The 22,479-nt window shown below is 43.9% G+C and overlaps 1 protein-coding gene across 1 annotated transcript in view; it reads right to left on the reverse strand.

Annotated features, from left to right (window-relative positions):
• LOC126471086 (tachykinin-like peptides receptor 86C) overlaps positions 1-22,479 on the reverse strand; it is a 193,864-nt gene that overhangs the window by 66,361 nt on the left and 105,024 nt on the right. The window contains exon 4 of the mRNA XM_050099161.1: positions 18,849-18,999. Coding sequence (XP_049955118.1) covers positions 18,849-18,999 — 151 coding nt within the window. The remainder of the gene's footprint in view (positions 1-18,848; positions 19,000-22,479) is intronic.

Consider the following 22,479-nt stretch of genomic DNA (forward strand, 5'->3'; position numbering starts at 1 on the left):
TAATAACAATCGGTACAATGCAAATAATAACAGGAATAACGGAAACCAGTATCATACTAGCGTGATACGGGCTTCGCGCAATAGTAATAACGTCAGAGGGTGTGATAAGCCGCCTCAGCAGCATCCGGAGAGCGTATCTGCTGGGACGAGACAGGGAAACCATTAGCCGCGCCGGTGAGGGGCCGACCGGGCGTGGAGAAATTTTGGCGGCCCAATAACAGGAGAAAACCCAGGTGTCGTCGTTATGAAAATTCCGTGTGGAATAATCAACGGCGGGAGAGTGTGCCAGTGTTAGGAGAAAGGAGTGCGCCCACAAGTAGTAAATCAGCTGTATACATGGCAGCAGAAAATACATTCACTGTCAGTGAGAACAATTTAAGTAGTGTTCCGGAAATCGATTATAAAGTGGCAGCTGTAATACCCACAGCGGAACTGGAGATTGAGTTTAAGAATGATTCGCAATTGTTGAGAGAAGATCAGATGTCGGATAAAACGTCCGTCATCGAGCAAGGGGATGCAGAGAGGGATGAGGTCTGGTTAAGGCAGTTCGGTCGCTTATACGACGAACTAAGAGATTATAGGGGCCTGTATGGGAGAAGCGTTTATGGGGAGCGCGTGAAGGATTTTCCGCGTCTCGTCCCGCAGGAAGATAGTGTTTGTGAAATGATAGAAAGTTCTGGCCCTAATCGGCAGACTTTACTAGAAATAGTTGATGTTAAGGGGGAGCACGAGCAAGATTCGTCGTGTTTCGTCCCGCAGGAGTTAGATGTTGAAGTAGTAACGGAAAGTTCTGGCCCTAACCGGCAGACCTTACCGAAAGTTTCAGTGGTACAAGTAACCGACCCATCCGACGCAAACCTCCAGTTTAAACATTGCGAGAGTATTAAGGAGAAAGATTGCGAAAATTTTAGTGATAGCCGGACACGATTGGTAGAAAAGCACACAGATTACAACGTGTATGAGGTTAGAGCTGACATTATACGGTCAGACGATAGCAGTGTGGGTTGCGCAGATCTAGCGGAAGTAATTGCAGAAACTACTGGACACATTCCTCCAGGTAGATTGGCGGATGAGATTAATCTGACCAAAGTGGAATCAACGAAGGTGACGATTAGTGAATTGATAGCAAAGCAACACTCACTAGTTGACGAGTTACAGGAAAAGGTTTCGGTATTGGAGGCGAAGCTACAGACTAAGCCTCAGGACAAACGTGTTGAAATTAAAACTGTATGTGAACAGAGGCTGAAAAAGCCGCCAGATAAACCGGATTTAGGATCAAAGCCGGATGGTTTTTTCTGGAATGACCTGGATATAGACGAGGATTTACTGTGGGAAAATAAAGAAACAGTCGAGGACAAGTGTAGACAGATAGTAGTGTCTGTTAATATGCACGACCTACAACTAAACGTGTTGATTGACACCGGTGCAGAATTGAGTGCTGTATCTGGGAAAATATTTGAGTTACTGAAAGACAGACCTGGCATCGTAGTTATGCCAGTAACAGGAGTGAAAATTATCGGTGCTACTGGGAAGGCCAGTAAACCGGTCACAAAACAGATTTTTGTCAACTTCGAGATATGTGGGGCACGATTTGAACAAGAGTTTGTCGTCGTGCCAGACTTAACTACGGAAGTAATTATCGGGTTAGATTGGCTATTAAAGTACCGTGCAGTGATTAACTGCGAAAGCAAAACTTTGACATGTATGTCACTAGATAAAACAATGATAGTTAGTTTTGACGAGGCAGGAGACGGTGTGCATAGGCAATACCAGCCTATACACATTGTTAACTGGCCGAATGACATTGACGTAGGAATGGGTTTGAACTGCCGTAACATGAGGAATTTCGGCATTGACAAAAGTGTAGAAAGTGAATTGGAAGAGATAATCAAATTCCCTCCACGGATTGACATTAGTATTGGTGTGAAAAAGGATCGTTTGCGAGAAGTAATGAAGCTAAAAGCCGATGCTCGCATACGTCGTCATGACACTAAAGCGCGTTTTGATTAATCAATTTAATTTTAATCAATTTAATCATGATCTAATCAACTGAAAAATCCAAGCTGCTAGTTTAAGTTTTCAGCTGAGTCACAGTAGATTAAGGAATGTAAATATGATTTTGTAAATAGCTGTAAGATTTCATAAATATGTGATTTACTAGTCATTGCCGATGTACTTAGACGCTGTTTTAAGTTTCAGGCTAGTACATGCGTGTGATGATGGACAGTGTTGAGGTATCCACTGTGATAGTATTAAGGGACTCCTTGAGATTACTCGGGAGTGAGTTTTTCCTAAAGAATTCAGTGAAACGGACGTTCTGGAAACGCCGTCATAAGGGCGAGTGAGATCAAGCGTGCCGCACACGCGGGCGCAACAATACTGGCGAGGCGAGCCGCTGTCGGCTCTTGTGCCGCTGTTGGCTCTTGTGCCGCTGTCGGCATCCTTTGTACTCGCGAGTACGGAATGTGGAGTTGCTTTTCTTCCCGGACAGCTGATGTGAAAGGATTCTGCTGTCAATATTTATGTTTTATTTTATCTGCTGTATATTATTTTCTTGTTTAGCGTTAATTGGACATGACGAGAATATTAATTATGAAAAGGTTACATAAATATGTGTATTCTATGTAATTAATTATTAGTTTGCGTATTCTGATATACCTGTTTTTTATGACCATGTACTCTGATCAATTTTGCAAATAGTATTCCATTTCTTATAGTGTTACGAATTTTAATGATTTTGGAATAGCTAAACCGTTTTCTATGTTTTCTATGAATTTTGATATGTTGTCAACCTGTTTTATTTTGTGCAAGATGACAGAGTGGAATAAGATTAGGAGTTTCTCCACTCAATTATTATTGTCTACAAATTGGTTTATGGTTAATTAGACGAATGCTAAATTTTTTTGATGTTTTGAGCATATGCATTTCCGCTGTTTCTTTTTTGAGACATTTTCTGAGTCTGTTTACGTTACACGAACATCCTCAGACAATGTGGGGCACGTGTAACGCCGGAAATGCATATCCTCCTATTTCCATCTATTGTACTATTATTTTTTTCCTTGTTTTGTTACCTCAAGATATGACATTTCTGTCTCTTTATATATTGTAATTGCTTTACTGTTTGGATATATATATATATTTATGCACTTATGTCGATGTATAATTGGTTTGTTTCGTAAATATTATTTGTATTTTTACGCTGGGTCTTGCCTAGGGAAAACTGCTATCGAACGATTACGTCGATAGGTCGTGTGAAGAAACAAAGTGTGTAGGATCTTTGGTAGTGTTAACTCTGCCGCGTGGAGCGCGGGCTGAGCAGTCGGAGTCTGGCGGGAGTAGCGAGTGGAGCAGGTGTTGTGTGACGCTCCCGCGAGTTGCCGCGCTTTCGGGGGTTTGGCAGCATGTAATTGCGCTCGACTCGCGATGATAGTTTCTGACATGGTGTCGCGGACGGGAAGCGTTAGCTGGCGCACATCAAGAGCCCGTTTCGTCTGGTGACCGTGTCGAGAAGAAGGCGCGCCAACATCCAGCTTCTGCAACAGCGACGGCTGACAATGAGTGACTGTCGCCACCTCCTCGACCGACGGCTTCAAACCTTCAATCAACCGACAAGGAAGACTGGACGCACGTAAAGTTTTAGAGCTGTATGGCAGACCTCAGCTTTTAATCTTGTTCCATTTTCGTAACTATAATTACAGCAACTTAGCATGAACGTTTGTTGCTCATTGTCCCAATTGCATCACCAAGCAGAGTCCCTTCCTTTTCCGAAATGAACCCGAGTGTCGTTGAAATTCAAACGCCAGCATTAAAGTAATATAGCTAACCCGTTTTCACTGCTTTAATTTCAAAGTTCAGTAGCTGGCTACAATATTTAGGTTACACGAGCACAAATTTAGAGTGCGAGTTTTGTTAGCATATTTTAGCTTACCTGTGACTGCAGCTCAGCTTGGTACGTACTAAATTTTACTATTGTTAATAGTTCAGAATCATTTAATTCAAGTTCAAAGTTAAATCTCTTGTTTCGAAATTGCGTAGAGTCAAGTTGCTTTTGAAATGATTGTTGGGGTAGTCCTAGACTAACCGTATTTTACTGGATTTCGATGTGCTTCAGAAAGAAAGCTCACTATTAACTTCAGTCACTAAATTAACTTTCGATTTTCCGGTTTTATTAATTCTTTTGCTAAATTAAGTCAGAGTGTAGCGAAATTTATTACTTCTGACAAACTTTCAGTTTTCACACTACACGTGTCAACCTTCAGTTGCCACGCTTCTAGTGTTAATTATATGTGTAATAACCTTTCTTTTTCAGTTACTATAGTAATTGTCCTTAGGACTGGCGACCGTGATTTCCCCCAAATCTCAAATATCTAATTACCGCTAGTTAATTGTTAACGTAACGGCCGCACATTTACTTTCTTTATTATCTTTACCCCTTTTCAAAATTAATTTCCACCAGTTTCATTTGCATTTTTCCTTTCATTTAGATGTAACCCTTTCCTCCCTCTTTACCGACAGATTAACTTCGGTGACGATTGCTTTTCCCAAATTTCCATTAGGTACACGCGGTTTAATTTTTCACTGTCATTAAGGCCGGTAAGTGAGGGGGAGGTTACACGTTCCATTGCGATTATGTCCCGCTCTTTCTCTCACATTGCCACTGACTTCCTCGCTCTTTCTGTAACACCACCACTGTCTCCTACTTTCAGTATTTATTACCTTTCCGTCTCTTTGCCACTGACTTCTTCTTCTGTCTCAATATACAAAAGCGCGAATACATTCTCCCGCCAAAATATTTGGCAAATTTTTTATAGGTGTCGCGGAAAACAGAATGAGGCAGCTGGTACCGCAATTTTCAGTCAGTCTTTTAAATAAAGACCAACATATTCGCATTTTTCTTTTTTTGCTCTTTTGTGCTGGTTCCCCTCTTTGCCTACTGCAGCAAGTTCCTATGAAAAGAGATATATTGGCCAATAAAATTTAGGTAGTTTGCTTAAGTGACATTGAAATAATACAAAACTAATTTTACGTCTCAGACTGAAATTTACGGGCAAAAAAACTTTTGTATGTGCTTCAGTAGTACAACATGGAGTTCCCAGCCGATACCGGAGACACTCTATAGAATATTTCTCCGTGATATGTCATTTTAGAAACTACATTTTCATCTCACACCGAAAATTAGGTGTATGTTTGACGTGTACAAGTAGGGTAATTTTGAACCTCCGTATCTCGGAAACGCATAAAGATATGGAGAAACTTTTCAAGTTTTCTCAAGATAGATACCACTGGAATACTCTGCAAAAATTACTGCTGTTTACTGTGCATAGCCGTCTCGGAATACGCGGCTGGGTTTATGGTACCCAAAAATCAAGTTTTTGGGGTGTTTTTTGTTAACAGATAAATATTTTTTAAAATGGGGTCTGTCTCTTCCATATAAATACCTAAGGATTATATCGTTAAAATGTGAGAAATTTACTGCAGTTATTTATTACATAGATTTCGCCTCATACTGGATTTTACGTGTAGAAGTAGGGTAAACTTGAATCTGTATATTAAAAAATCAATATCAGGAAAATTTTCAATGTTGTTCAGTATCGAGATTTTAGGAATGAATTGTAAAACTCTCAGCCATTCATTGTGCACAGGCGTCCTGGTATCCTCGTCTTGGTTTTAGTCCTCTGGTGACAGCGAAAGTATAGTAAAAAGCATCTTTTCTGGGTTTTCGGTGGAACTGTTCGTGGATTAATGATGCGTCCGTAGTTCCCATCAAGTCCACCGTAGTCCACACCAAATTCAAAACGAGCTAACGTATTTTTTCCATTTGCCAAAGCATGGTGAAGTTTCATACTTTGTCCCTGTACTATAGGATAGTATCACCAAGACGATTCCTCTATTGGGTATACAAATGGACCCTTACCCAAGGGCTATCCAAAACACTTGCCCCCACCTTTTTACTACCAATAGAACCTGAGGTATGAGCACCAGGCAATCCCTTTTATATGCGTGGGTTTTGGAACATATTAGGTACTCATGGTGTCGATTGCATACCGATAACAAGATTGTGGCTACGAAAAGAACCTTATTTGGGACGGAAGTTCCCCCACCAAAGAAACAAATACCAACGTTTAGACGTTTTGTAAAGTCAGTGTTAATATGCTACTCGTAAATGCGATTGTCTGCATTTTGATCTAGCCATAGCGTTCCACTTCCTGGAACAAATGGATAGCTATGTCCTTCCGCGAGCTGGCATCAGCTACCCAGAACTCTTTCTCAAGTCTGGGTGACCTATTACAGGTGTGTAATCAGTGCAATAGTGTCACGAACTCTCGCTGTGTTCCCTCATCCCATGACCAAACAGTGTTGTCCTCCGTGAACTGACCGGTCTGAAGTCAATAAACAGTGTGCATCACGCCTCTCGCTATATGACGGTACATAATGGACCAAGGCTCAGTGTCGAACATGATTGGTTTGGTGGTCCAGGTGTTACGGTGAGGAGAGGCATAATATTGCACGGACGCACTGACCTCAAAATTTTGAGCACGTTAACTCACCATTTAACGTTGTTGTACTTAAATCCTTCCCCATGTGCGGCTTTTCAGGAGTGCATTCGGCCGTAACTTCATTTTTATTAATTGCAACGCACGACTGCATGGCAATGAGGAAATGGGGGAGCTCTTGGAACGAAAGGATATACGGTGAGTGAACTGGTCTGTTCGTTCGCATGTCTTTAATCCCATCGAGCACCTGTGGGATGCGCTGGTGAGATGTACTGCAACATGTCCACATACACCAACGATTATCCAGCAGCTGTCAACGTCCTCGGTGGAGGAATGGAACCCCCAACCACAAGAACTCCTTACCCATCTTGTGGCCCACATGAGAGAACGTTTGCATAACATGCATTGCCCTTCTCTCTATGTGTGGTCCACGTTTCATAGATCTAGGTTACTTTGTAGCGCAACGTTCATCATGCGAAGGGTACTTCCGTCTTAAAGTTTTGCGCACCAATCTGCTTCGGACGTTCCATGAAGGATGCGTAGGAGACTCCAGGTCATGAGCAGCTGGTACACCTGATCTGATCCCACTTGATTTGTCCAAACTGGATTTTGTGAAATAGGCTTCAGTACGGAACACCATTTGAGACTGTAGAGAATCTCCAAGATACAATTATCTCTGGTCATAACATTTTTCGAACATAACCGGGGAAGTACAAACAGAGTTGTGCACGACGATGTCATGATGGCTTAGAAACTGGGTGTTGCTACAGTGCAAAATTGTGAATGTACCATATTATGAAAGTGATGCATATAAATCAATTAATTAGGAAAATAATTCATCTACTCTCCTGAACCATCGCTGAAAGCTTGTACTGTAATAACGGAAACACTGCGCTGGCTTAGGCCGCGTGTCTGCTCTAAGACAATGCGATATTGCTGTGTCTGTGTTGTTAAGAAGTGCGATGCATTGTTCTTTCAGACAAGCACACGTGTACAAAGTAAGATTGCATCGTATTTGTTACATGAATGCGTGATGTCTGTTCTTTCGAACATGTCCGAAAGGACAGGCACCACGCAATATTCACATCTGTCATACATAATATGTAAAGTGAAGGTGGTTGGGGGGAAGGGGGAGTGGGTAAAAGGAAAAGGAAGGAATTGATGATATCAGCTGAATCGGAACTTTTATACGGAATCAGCCCTGAGAATCGAAAATGTGTGCCGGACCAGGACTCAACCCCCTGATCTCCTTCTTATTTGACAGTCGTATCAATCACTGCTCCATCCGGGCACATTAATTATCGCAAATGTATGGGCTACCTCGGAAAGCTCCAATGCCGATTCACGCTTCCACATACCGCTACCTATCGACAGTCCCCGTCCACGTCCTCCGTGCTCGCTAACTTTCGATTCCCGCTGGGGCCTAACGATATTATACATCCGAAATGAAGGTTGAGGGTTCATCAGCCATCGAGGCGAATAATTACATGAATGCGTGGTGTCTTTGCTTTCGGACATGTCCGAAGTAATTACATCACGTCCAACAAAACTCTCGAGACCACCGATACTTTCCATGGAACCACAACGAACAATAGCCACAATAATCCAACCACAGCCATGTGAAGCTGCATCATTCCTCGTAAACTTAAAGTTCAAGACTCTACCTACAAAAACATTCTGCGACACATAAGGCTTACAGTTACTTTTTTTATATTGTCAGTTCATTTATAAACAGTGGCGCATGAACGCCTACTCCTACTATAACGAGTATCTCGTAAGTCGTTCAATGTAGTTGCCTGTATAGTATCCCGATCCAGACTGCAGCGCGCACTCATATCATACGCTATGTACAGCCTCGGGCGACCACAGAACAACCTTATCACTACCGCCACATCCCATTTCAGCCTGCTGTCGCCCCCAGCTGCAAGCAAAGCTGAAGCCGTCGCACATAGGCAACCCGCATCACGCGCCTACGTCATACAGCTCGACTCACAGAGTTACAGAGGAGTGGGAGTGTGAGCCGGCCGGGGAGCGCGCTCTGATATTCCGTCCATCTGCGATAATCACTGTGCCAGGATGGCGTAGTAGTTAACACAACTGCTTAATAAGCAGGAATTCCTGGGCTCGGGTCTCGATCACTCGTCGCCACTGATTCCGCATGAAGACCCAGTGCGGCTGATACCATCAGTGCCTCCTCTTTTTCCCCTCTCCATCTTCAGTTTACACAATATCACATTTATCTGTCGATACCAGGCAGCGACTTTCAATTAAAACGTCCCTCCGCTGTGCGAGAATTACGTAATATGACATATGGAAATTTGGGTCCGGCTAGGCGGCATCTGCCTCTGGCAGGGAAACGGCTAGGACGCCCTGTCTACGACCCTGCCGCGGTATTGTGCACGCGGTGTTGTTAAGTGCCTCAACCATATCCGTGCACTAAGCGAAGAAAGAAGAACAATGGGCTATTCATACCGCAAAGCGGCACTGAAGTCCTGTTTCCCGAACGAGTATGTAACACTGATGGCATTGGAAATAAAACAATTGCTACGAGATTATAATGATCGTGTCGGCATTCATCTTTCAGTAGTAAGAATTGTGGTGTACGTGAACACGATCAGTGACACGGCTTACTACGCTGTACTTTTTGCGACGCGAGATGGTCTTAAATTTCGACATATGGACGGACATATAGTTAATGTGCAAGTGGAACATAACGGGTTCGGTCAGAGGACTATTGGGATCTTAGAATTACCATATGAGGTTCCTACGACACTAGTAGTTACTGCGCTGAGCACCTAAGGAAAAGTGATTATCCATATGGCTGAAAAATGAGTGCACCTTATAACGTACCCCGTTCTGGACTGGGTGATACAGATCCATATTAAGCCTTCGAAACATGACCCGTCGGTAGCTGTCGTGCCATCATTATCTGTGACGGTCAACCGAAGTTGCAGCTAGCTGCAGCATCGAATTACCTAATTACAATCAGGGGAGCAGCACGCGATGACTACCCTATCTGCCCCCCACTGACGAACGTCTAAGCTCTTCAAGTCGACTACCACTCATCGACTGCGGTGATGTGTTTTCCAGGACCATTGTCGCCTCTGGAGCAGCAGCAGAACGACATGGAAGAAACGAAGACGTAGGCTGAACCCCTTCCAGCTACACCTTCACCGAAAGACGATAAGATGACACAGGCCTTGGGAATGGAAGTCGCCTCCGTGGTTGTGCCAACTGAAGCTTTCGTCCCCGACAGTCAGGACCTTCAGGCGTTCGGACACTGACAGCCACGTGTGTTAACAAAGGTCTCCTAAACGGAGAAAGGAACGCCAGCAGGCTCTTACGGATTCCTGTGGGATACTATCTCAGAAAGAAGATGAACCCAACAGCAGCGATCTTTACCTGCAGGACAAAGAAGTCATAGAACTTCCACTCCGCCCCCTGGTGGGGCCACAATGGCGACTCACAAACAGAGATAAATGCATTTAGATGTGGGAAAGCAGCAGAAACCAACCATGATCCCACAACAGATGAAACACTGACCGCTATGGACAGACTGCCACAAGCCATGTGGAGACTGTGGCAGCTGAAGCCACGATGCTCCTCGAATTCTGACTGATGTATGACTTTTTGGGGAGGGGGGAGGGGAGGGGGGAGGTAGTGCTGATGGAGGAACCATTCTGGAATAGCGTATCACTTCCTGCCTGCGTGAGTGCTTGCGATATCACCATTCGGAAGCAATTTTGTCAGACAGGCACTATTAATCTGAACACAATAAGCACATGGGTCAAGCTTCAGATGTTCCATGACATGTTGAGTGCGGCTGACCTCTACGTTGCCCTCCTGCAGGAACTTGCCTTGATGTGCTCTCAGCTATCAATAGGTACGACATGTATGGTTAAGGGATGCAAGACAGCCACACTCCTGAAGGAAGGTGTTGAGCTGAACAACGTGATCTACCTCCCATCAGTTTTGATCCTTGCCATCACTTTTGGGGCGTCAGGATAATCAACTTATATGCTCCCTCTGGTAGTGATAAACGAAGAGAAAGGGCCCAGTTTTAAATGAAAGGGGTAGCGCCTTTATTTGGGGACGTTACGACGACAGTGTCACTCGGCGCGACTTCAGCTGCGTCTTATCCCCGAAGAGCCAAATGCCACACTTCAACACATGCGCAGAACCGAACCAGTTGGTAAATGAACTGCACCACACAGATGCTGGGCGACGCATACACGGCGACTGGTAACTATTCACTTATGTCAGCAGCCACTCGGTGAGCCCTCTTTGACTGTGTCTACATCGCCCCAGGACCTACGGCAGCTACGCTTCATGTGGAGCTATGGCCGACGGCGTTCTGGAATCATTCTGCTTATGTCTGCACTCTGTCCTTACCCCGGCAGAAGTTATGGTGTGTACGAGGCTTATGACAACTGGATGTTTCACTCCTCACGGAACCAGAGTTCTGGCATTTGATAACACAGAAATGGAGGGAATATAAAGTCGCCTACCGTCATATCCGTCCACATGTAGGTGGCTCGAATGCGCCAAGCCCGCCTTCTTACGCACAATGATGAAATATGGACGCAAAACAATGCGCTGTACCGCCAAACAGCGGAGTACTATTTCATACTGTTATGGGAGATCCCCGCCCAAACGCCGTCTGTTGCACGTCAGGTGGAATTACGGCGGATAAAGGCGAAGATCGTCATGCTCACCTGAGGCCGTCTAGAGGGCACACACGTACGTGCGCGTTGTCAGGACTGAATCGGAGACGATCCACCATCCATGTACAGTATCATCCGTGAAAAACAGTGGTGCCGGATAAAGTTGGTACATGCCGTCGACATGCCGGACGGCCGACGCCTGATGGCCCAGAAGGATGTTTGCAGATGCTATTTTGGAACACCACCGGCGGTTGTAAGAAGCAGAGGATTTTGACGTCTCATCGACGGACGACGTTCTCCATTCGCTGACTGGTGTTCTCGACAGAGGGGCTGCGGCTACGTTAACAGACTAGACCACGACCGATGACATTGAAAATGCTGTTCTTGAACGGGCTGCTAACAAATCATCGTGTCCTGATGGTTTCTCGATAGAGTTCTACCGTGCATTCAAAGACCTTATTGCTTCTCACTGGGTAAGAATGTATCAGGAACTAATGACCTCCGGCGTCTCCCTACCACCTAAATTTGTCGAAGGCCTCCTTCCCCCGATCCTCAATCCGTCGGGCGGCAGAGGCCTTAAACATTATAGCTCTTTCACTATGCGTAACAGTGTCTTCAAACTCTTTACCCGTGTTATAACCTCTCGCATTCGGTGTGTCGTGCCCCAAATTGTTTCCTTGAAACTGGGTAATAACTGTAATATACATACGGCGCTCGGAGATCATAGGGACGACATTGCCCTGGCAGAGGCTTGTCTCCTGAGCAGAGCTTTAGTGTCACTGAACTTCAAGAACACCGTTGATAGGGTGAATCACGATCATTTTGGAGCGGTGTTGCGACGCATGGCTTTCTCCCTGGCCTTCATCTACGTTGTCATTCGTCTACTCTGAGGTGCTACGTCACACGTGACGATCAATGGACACATGGTAGATTCAATTTCCATCTCCAGATCGGTACGGCAGGGATGCCGCAATAGTGGTTCTGTACGCCATCGCCCTCAGGCCACTGTTACATGGGCTCCGATGCCGGCTGACGAGAACTGCGTTGTGAGGTCATGCTTTCATCTTCCCAACGTACACGGGCGACATGGTTCATCCGGTGCGATTGGATGACGAGGTGCAATGAATGCTGGTATCGACGGCCAGATACGGAGCTGCAGCGGGCAGCCGTATGAATTTAACGAAGTCAGGAGAAATGGTAACACAGCAGTCTCCTGGAAGGAAGTGTGGGTACATTCCGATTACAAGATACACTAAAATGTTTGGTGACTGTCTTTACACGTGACATCAGGAGGACGGCGGCAATTAACTATACCCAACTTCTTCAAGGAATATGCACGACGGTCGGAGGCAATCTACTCCGGACGTTCGGCATGAGTCAAAGGGTTGCTTTGCTTATATCTACGTTCACTTGGTGGCGAGAATGACCCGCTTGGTTACCATTTCACCGATGCCGAAGATAATGGCATACAGGCTGATGACAGCGTTACCGAGTGTCTTATACTAAAAAACTCGATACGATACATTCACTGTACCTACCAGCGACTGCGGCGTAAGTCTCTTCAGTGTCTAAGTACGAGTGACGGTCCTCTATAACATTACGATGATGAAGCTGTGGGCACAACATCAGCACAGCTCCACATGCATTCTGATCGAATTACAGACTCCCACAGTCGCCCACTGCAGTGGCGCATATATACAAGTCGCTCTTCTACACTAAGACATTTTTCGTTGACCACAGTTACATTCACGCCGATCTCCCACGCATCAAGGCCCCTCCGGCGAGTGATATTTACTGTCTAATGACGTGAGGATATAACCGGAATGTGATGTAACGTCCACCTTCGATTGTTTGGTCAGAGGTCTGACGTTAAGCCACCCCCTTTTCTCTGTTCGAACGCCAGTACGATCTGGTATCTGGTGATCAATCACAAAGTATAACGTGGCAACGCGCGACTCTCTGCTTAGCCGGCAGTAAGGAATTCCTATCTTCGGCGAAGGTTTGGCAGTTGATAAGAAAAATGCTTGACCTTCTTCTTCTAACAGTCAGACAGGCAATGGAGCCACAGACCCTTTTATTTTCGGAAGAGACATTTACCCTCTCACTAAGACTAATGCCGTTACATGGATCGAAAGCATGTCGATATCTTATCTCCTCCACGACAATGTCGTGAGCATTCTTGATATTTGACTCTTCTACTGAAACACATTACCCATCTTCAGCTCCACCCGGGCTGTCGGTGGTTCTATTCCAAATTCTTGAGCAGTGTGTTCTTGGAGTGTCCCCGCAGCTAGTGTGTGCCGAGCATGAGAAGGTAACTTCTTAGTGAATGTCTGGTTCTCACCACAGGAACAGTGACAGGGACACACGGCATTATTCTTCGATACGACGCACCCAGACCTCGTCTGCATGGGAAGGGAATCACCTTGTAACTATTAGTATATAGTCACGAGTGTGCGGCCTTTTGGTTTATTACGCAGGGAGACCTGTTTATTACTGTTACTCATTATAGTACAATATGAGGTTTTTGTTTTCTTACCATAAGGAGCTAGTTGTGCAACATAAGATTGATGTGTTTCTTCTTTTTGGTCCCGGGCAGAAACTGTTTTGCTTTCCTTCAGTTGGCTATTTATTTGTGGTCTGGAAGAAAATTTAAAAAATACATAGCGTTCTAATCATCAAATCACGAGGTCACATGTGCTATTCTCGCTACACACAGAATTCTATTTTTAATTTATTACCAAACTGAAATGTTAATAACAAATAGTGAATTGTAATTTTTTAGTAAAAGTAACCTCTTTCTATTGTCGTTATTAATCACGTGAGAATGCTAGCTGGTTGCCCGAAAGAAGAAAAAATGGAAAATTCATGGGTTAGAATAAAAAAAAATTGCATTGCTGTCAGGGTTCCTCCGAGCCATAATCCGTAGGTAGCGGTCATCCACTGCAGTAGTAGCCCTTGGGGGGCCTGAGCGAGGCATGTCATCGACAGTTCCTGTCTCCCTGTATCTCATCCATGTCCGAACAACATCTCTTTGGTTCACTCCGAGACACCTGAACACTTCCCTTTTTGAGAGCCCTTCGTGGCACAAAATAACAATGCGGGCGCGATCGAACTGCGGTATTGACCATCTAGGCATGGTTGAACTACAGACAACACGAGCCGTGTACCTCCTTCCTGGTGGAAGGACTGGAACTGATCGTCGGTCGGACCCCCTGCGTCTAATAGGTGCTGCTCATGCATGGTTGTTTACATCTTTGAGTGGGTTTAGTGACATCTCTAAACAGTCAAAGGGGCTGTGTCTATGATACACTATTCACAGTCAACGTCTATCTTCAGGAGTTCTGGGAACTGGGGTGAAGCAAGACTTTTTTTGATGTATGTAGTTGCGGTGGAGACTACGTCTCGGTTAGTGCAACAATATTCTGCCCTCACAGTTCCGGTTCTGACACAATGTCTCTCCTACTTTTCTAGCTGTACAGAAGGCCATCTGCATACTCTGGTGGTGTAGTACTTGGGGCAGGAATTATAACGCTCTCTGGCGCACAATTACAACCCGACAAGAAGACACAAAACTGCGCACTCTACGATGAGCAGTGAAAGATTCACTCTGGAAACGACGCCCATGCTATGGGTAACCCATTATTCCGCGTCATTCTTTCTTCCACGGACACCAGTCCAGAAGTTTGTGCAGGAGAGCTTCTATATAGTTTAGGATGCAGAACAGATGTACTGGAAGCAGGGAACCTGCAACAGCGGGTTATAAATTATGCGTAGGTAGCTCAGTCGGCGAGAGCATTTCACTTGAAAGAGAAGGGTTCCTGTCCGATACACGGTTGTAAGGAGGCAGTAAGTTTCAAAATAGTGCACATTCTATTCCAGCTGAGAGATACACTGAAATAGGTGTTGTTCGGGTATAGAAAATCCGTCCAAAACGTTCCGATATATTATTCCTGGCATAGAAACGGCGTCAGCACAGTCACTACGGTGACAGTTTTAAATAACTACTGCAGACAATAGGTGACGTGCGGCCGTAGCGTGACAACTTCGTTGTGTCACAAATCGCAAAGGAGCAACATCTCAAAATCAAGCGTTCAAGACATTCTCTACAATGTTTTGAACAAAGAAAAGTGCGTGCAAAAATTTTCCATAGCGACTTGATTGAAATGCTAAACGCCGACAATTATTTTCTGGAAATAATCATCACTGATGACAAGACATGGTGTTATCAATACGTACTTGCCACAAAACGATAAAGTGTAGATACACTAATGGCCATTGGTTTGACGACATAACTGGCATTCAAGCTAATGCGGCGGGCGAGTTGAACAACTTCCCGAATAAGCATTTTCCTGACAGTCTCACATGGTTGTATGTACATTTTGTGCGTTGCACTCAAATGGGAGGAGACTATGCAGAATACATGAAGCATTTAATTCATCATCCTCTATTTTTTATTAAGTCAGTCTCTAAACTTTTTGGACTGGGGGGAGAGAAAGGTATCTCGTACAGAAAAACCTCCTCCATACCAACGATCATGAATTTCATGAACGTCGTTGATGGAAAACCCCATTTCTTACTTCTCTCACGTGACAGGCATTTAGTATTTCTTGACTTCCTAACATCATTCGATTAAAAACCACACCTACGCTTACTGTTAAATGTACACTGAAATGAGGTATCAAGCGAAATGCGTTACTGTATAGGCGATTTACTCGTTGGGTGGAGGCAGCTTTTGATCCTGTATGGAGAGTCATCGACAGATGTAGAATTAACTTCGGTTGTGCCACAGGGAAATGTGTAGCGACGTTACCTCTTCATGTTGTATGTTATTGAACTAACAGACAACATTAATAGTAATGTCAGACTTTCTTGCAGACTGTGGGGTATCTGTAACTATGTACTGTCTGAAAAGCTGCATACATATATAGTCAGCTTTTGGTAACATTTCAAGATGGTGAACAGGGTGATAACTTGTAAAATGTTCAAGAAATATAAAATTGTTCACCTCAAAAGTTAAAAAACCTGGCTTACTACGCCTACAATTTCCACGAGTCATAACTGAAATTGGTCAACTCTTACAAATACCTTGGTCTAATAATTTGTAGAGAAATGGAACTGAACGACAACACACGCCCAGTCGTAGGGATATCAGGTGGAAATTTTGTTCATTGGTAGAACGCCGGGGGAATGCAGTCTGCAAAGGAGATTGCCTACGAAACCGTTCAACCACGCATCGTATAGTTTTGCTCAAGTGTGTGGAACCCGTATCAAATGAGATTAACGTGGAATACTGAACGAATTGCAATGAGGTCAGCGCTAATGATCATAGGTTTGTTTGACCCATGTGAGAGCGTTACAGAGATGCTGAAGAAACTGATCTGACAGGCTCTTGAATGTGTAACCAAACTACATCGAAATAGTGATTAAAATTCTTCTGGGTATTTTGCCGCGTCATTGCTAAAAACTAACAACAATAATAAACTAAAACCGACGTTTCGGCCGAATTGCAACGGCCTTCCTCAGGGCCTTGAGGAAGTAAGTTGCAATTCGGCCGAAACGTCGGTTTTAGTTTATAATTGTTGTTAGTTTTTAGCAATGACGCGGCATAATACCCAGAAGGATTTTAATCACTATGACACCGACGGCGAAAGCCTACGTTCTTATACATCGAAATAGCTTACTAAAAACGTATAGAGAAACAGCTTCAGTTAATGAAGACAAGAAAATATTACAGCCCTCTATCCATCATTCCCATAGGAATTCCGAACGCCGAAAAAGCTCAGACAAACTACAGTGGGCACAGTTCCACTTACGCAATCATTCTCCTCAAGACCCATACGCCAAGCAATAATAACTAGTAAATGGAAAGTACTCTCTGCCATGCTCTTCACAGCGGTTTGCAAGGTACTGATGTAGGTGCAGATGCGGGTACATTCGGAAATATACTTTGATCAGATATACAAAACCGCACAAAGAAAGTGGAGCACCCTCGAGAGGAAGAGGAAAACGAAATACGTTGAAATGGTATGTGATGTTATTTTAGTGATTAAAATATCTAGTAAAATTTGCAGAGAACTTGACAGTATGAGCTCTTTTATCACTACGACTCTGCACCCCGTCCAGCCTGATGAATATACTGATTCTGTTCTGAAGGGCATCATAAAGCCGTTGTATCCTCTCCTGGTGCAAACTACCCCATAATTGTTATAATTGCTCATTGATAGCCTGGATAGTAGTCCTGGGACGGAGTTGACGTCTGTACTAATCTCACACATGTTCTACGGTAGACAGATCTACGGATCTTGTTACTCACTGGGTACCTCAACATTACGTAGACCATTCACAGAGACAGGTGCCAGGTATAGACTACCATTGTCCCGCTGAAAAATGGCGTCACGATATTGTCGCATGAGAGGTAACACACGAGGACGTAGGATGTTCGTAAGATGCCGTTGCACCATGAGAGTTCCTTCAATCACTACAATCCGTGACCTGAAGTCATATCCGATGGCTCCCCACACCATGACATCAAGAACAATACCACTATTCCTCTGCAAAAATTTGGAAGAATGGGAACTTTGCCAGGTCGCTACTGTACTCGTCGTCGCTGGTCATATGGGGTAGTGCAGAACAACGATCCACCGTCAAGCACAGTGCAACGTCATTCATACTTCCAGCTGTCTCACACGAATACGTGGCATCTGTGTGTCCTTCAGTGATCGCTCAACTTCTGATGCAGTTCATGCCTCTTCTGTGCTCTATCAGGCGTCGTAACAACACGAACACACCAATGCATTTTGTTGGCCTTTCTACTTGTTAGAGATAACTGCTAGTAAATCATTTACACGTCCGCTAATGGTGTTCACATGTACGAAGTTTTACTGTCATCCGACTATGTCTCCTAGTGTACAATTATGTCGGACGTCAGTTGTAATTTGTATTATACGAAAGGTGATTCTTTGAACAAATAGCAAGAAACAGCGTATTCGTTCTATGTAAGGGAACCTGGATTACTATTAGGTTAGTGACGGCCCCATTAAATGTCACTTAGCCGCAGTTCGCATCAAGGGTTCGGCAACCCTTCAAACACTAAAGCATCACGTGTTTCCATACTTACAAGGCGTTGCCTCCCCAGGACTGCATGGATCACAATAAGTCGACAGAGGGTAGGACAAGCGCCACCAGAGGTCCTCCGTGCCAGGGGCCCATTTCCTCCGCCGTGTCACGTGTGCAGAACTGGATCGGCTCAAATTCCTCCGCGCCCCGGCTATATAGGGCGGCTCAAGCCAACACGTCGGGAGTTCGCTCCACCGGAGCTTTGGGCCAATTCATGCTCCGGCTCTTAGCAGTCCATCAATCAGAGCCGTTCGGAAGACACCGCAGCTGAACCTATGACTTTTCCAGTGATATCCTGATACGCACCTGTCGGCCAATTACGCCGAACGCTTAATCTCCGTCTTAGCGTTTATCGGTAGCATAGTCTCCACGTCTCACTATGTCCATTCACTAAGTTCCAGGGGATATCTGGCAGTGTCTGAGAAGTTGTGCTATTTTTATTGATAAGTGTTTTACTTAGTTATTAAATCTCTCTACTGTGATCGTAATAAACACTTGTTCTGGTTTACCTGTATCTTACTATTTTTTATCAAGCACCTCCCCGTGGGAGATATAGCAAAATATGCAGTACCTTCCTCTTGGAGCGGATGGCCTCCTGTTGACGCTCGGTGTTCTCGCCAATGGCGCGGTCGCCCCACAGCTGCCGGCCCATCAGCCCGTAGCAAACAGCCATTGATGTCACCGGCAGCAGGTATGTCACGCACAGGAACACCACGTTGTACCTGCCACAAAACACCACCAGCCGCTGCTCAAACTCTTAAAAACTGCATGAATCACTGAAAAGTTTGCATCTTGTGAACAAAACTGCATCCTATATCGTAAAACACTTAATGATGTTTCCGTTCTACCAACAGATTAGAAAACTTACTGAATCCATGGCCCAATATCTTTTAGAACGCGATTAAATGGTCGCTTCGATTACATGGAATGTTGTTTTGCTGTAGCTATCATAGAATAATACTGCTCCAGAGAATAAATGTGCAGGGACTGTCTCTTCTTTTTCATCAGTGTTCGTCCTGCCCACGGTAGGGCAAACTCGCATCCGCGAGTAGCTGTATCTTGTTTCAGTGGTCACGTTTGAAGCTTATGGAGCATTTGCTGTCATAAGACTTCTAGTCAAACACAGCTAGCCTATACACTGATTGTGCCTGCTTGCTCACCTCGGTGTGTAATAGGTTCGGTGGGCAGTGGCGCAAAAAAATAGGTTCAAATGGCTCTGAGCGCTATGAGACTTAACCTCTGATGTCGTCAGTCGCCTAGAACTTAGAACAGATTAAACCTAACTAACCTAAGGACATCACACACATCCATGCCCGAGGCAGGACTCGGACCTGCGAACGTAGCGGTCACGCGGTTCCAGACTGAAGCACCTAGAACCACACGGCCACAACGTCCGGCGCAGTGGCGCACAAGCTTACTGTAATGTCTTTATGGGTGTGAAACTTCCTGGCAGATTAAAATTGTGTGCCTCATCGGAACTAGAATCGTAAACCTTTGCCTTTCGACCACAAGTGAAGTTTCTAAGGAGAAAACAAAGTGCTGGTGGAAATACTGTTGTGAGGGAAGGTCGTGAATTGTGCTTGAGTAACTTAGTTGGTAACCACTTGCTCGCGGAAAACAATGGTCCAGGGTTCGAGTCTCGATCTGGCACACAGTTTTAATCTGTCATGAAGTTTCATACCAACGAACATTCCACTGCAGAGAGAAAAAAATTATTCCTTCTGTATTTAATTAATGGCCATTTGGTCTAGCCAGTATACACATATAAGCGAATATTTAATAATAATAAAGTGAAAGATTTAATCCTCTAACATTAAAAATGTTTCATAATGTTAACCAACACAATATTTGATTCAAATAAATGTTTATTGTAATCGATGAGTAATCAGTGAATGGTGGATTCACAGCTAGTGAGGACTTAAAATAGTTAATAATCAAATAATAATGCAGTGCAGTGCAGTAAAAACGTGACACGTGGCAGTAGCTTCCCTTTTCAAACCATTAATCTATTGAAATGTGTGCAAAATATTCGAAATCCGGTAGTGTTACATCTGCACAACCTAATATAATGGAATATCATCATCATTTTACATAATAGCTACGAAATAAACAACTGAGTCCGTCAAGCGACTCAAATAACCCCAACTGCAGCAATATCGTTCACGTTCAAGGATGCAGCTACTTGAACAGGTATAAAGTTAAAGTTAACACACACGTTCAGAATCAATCACTAGGACTGCCTTCAGAATATTTTAATTCACGTACAGGCGTATGAAATTAAGTATCAGCCCGAGGTCACTTGAAATCGCTTTAAGTAGCGTATTTTTTTCTGTGTATGAGTTGAAAGTGTTAATTATGCGGCCATCTTGCCACCGACAGTCTACCTCCAAAGTGTTGCTTCTCTAAATTAACGAAATCAGTGATCACCCGGGAACGACGGCGTCGGAAGTGTCCAAAAAGCCACGAGCACACGGACTTTCGTCCTTATATTTTCGCTGGGACACTACATACAAATAAATCCATGTTTTATGACTAATATCATTTTAAATTAATGTTATTTAAGTACGTACACATTATATTAAAACAACCGCTCTTATCGATGGTCATTTTGCGACCACTTCACACACCAAAAATGCAACGTAACTTTTAATATTCTTCAAAATGTAAATGTGGCTCACAGATTCATCTCATATCACAACAGAAGTACGTTAAATAAATTTATTAAACTAAAACGACCATTTGAAAGGTGGTGTCCTTCGTCCCTCTATTTGTTGGTGATTTCAGATTACATACAGCATTTACCATTCATAATTAATCTTGATTTTATTAGTATCCATTTGAATAATCGATAGGCTAGGCCCTACGTGTTAACTTAAACTGTAAACATTCATCACAAGAGATAGTACAGAAAGGATTTGTGTATATCACGCTTCTTTCATGTTAAGTGTAACCAGGGAAGGGTAATAGTATTGGTATATTTTCAGTATCTTTATGAAATTAAATCAGTACTAATTTTTCGTAGAGGTACAAATAATTAAAATTTTACTGTTTGTGGTGATAGCTGACATTTCGAGCTTCAAATTTAAAGTGGTTGAGAAATTTTAATTTCACTTGGTCAGTTTCCCGTTCATGGGATGGGAATTATCTCCACGGGCAAGTTGTTGCTTGTATCTGCTCGCTTGTTCGTCTACTCACAAGGGAACCTCCCCATCGCACCCCACTCAGATTTAGTTATAAGTTGGCACAGTGGATAGGCCTTGAAAAACTGAACACAGATCAATTGAGAAAACAGGAAGAAGTTGTGTGGAACTATGAAAAAATAAGCAAAATATACAAACTGAGTAGTCCATTTGTAAGATAAGCAGTATCAAGGAAAGTGTGAGTTGAGGAGCGCTGTGGTCCCGTGGTTAGCGTGAGTAGCTGCGGAACGAGAGGTTCTTGGTTCAAGCCTTCCCTCGAGTGAAAATTTTAATTTTTTATTTTCGGTTTACATGACAAACTCTTAAGTTTTCATCACTTTTTTTGGGAGTGATTATCACATCCACAAGAAAACTTAAATCGGGCAAGGTAGAAGAATCTTTTTACCCATTCGAGAAGTGTATAAGTTAGGTGGGTCGACAACATATTCCTGTCATGTGACGCACATGCCGTCACCAGTGTCGTATAGAATATATCAGATGTTTTCCTGTGGAGGAATCGGTTGACCTAAGACCTTGCGATCAAATGTTTTCGGTTCCCATTGGAGAGGCACGTCCTTTCGTCTACTAATCGCACGGTTTTGCGGTGCGGTCGCAAAACACAGACACCAAACTTATTACAGTGAACAGAGACGTCAATGAACGAACGGACAGATCATAACTTTGCAAAAATAAAAAAGTAAACTTTTCACTCTACGGAAGACTTGAACCAAGGACCTTTTGTTCCGCAGCTGCTCACGCTACCCCCGGGACCACGGCGCTCCTGAGTTCACACTATCCTTGATGTTGCCTATCTTGCGCATGGGCTATTCAGTTTGTATATTTTGCTTATTTTTTCATAGTTCCACCCAACTTCTTCCTGTTTTCTCGATTGATCTATATTCAGTTTTTCAAGGCCTATCCACTGTGCCAACTTATAACTAAATCTGAGGGGGGTGCGATGGGGAGGTTCCCTTGTCAGCTGCCCGCCGCTGTTGTCCCCGTCCCTGACACTGTCAAAAGAAA

This window comes from Schistocerca serialis, chromosome 3 (genome assembly GCF_023864345.2).
Source record: "Schistocerca serialis cubense isolate TAMUIC-IGC-003099 chromosome 3, iqSchSeri2.2, whole genome shotgun sequence".
NCBI classification, from domain to species: domain Eukaryota; kingdom Metazoa; phylum Arthropoda; class Insecta; order Orthoptera; family Acrididae; genus Schistocerca; species Schistocerca serialis.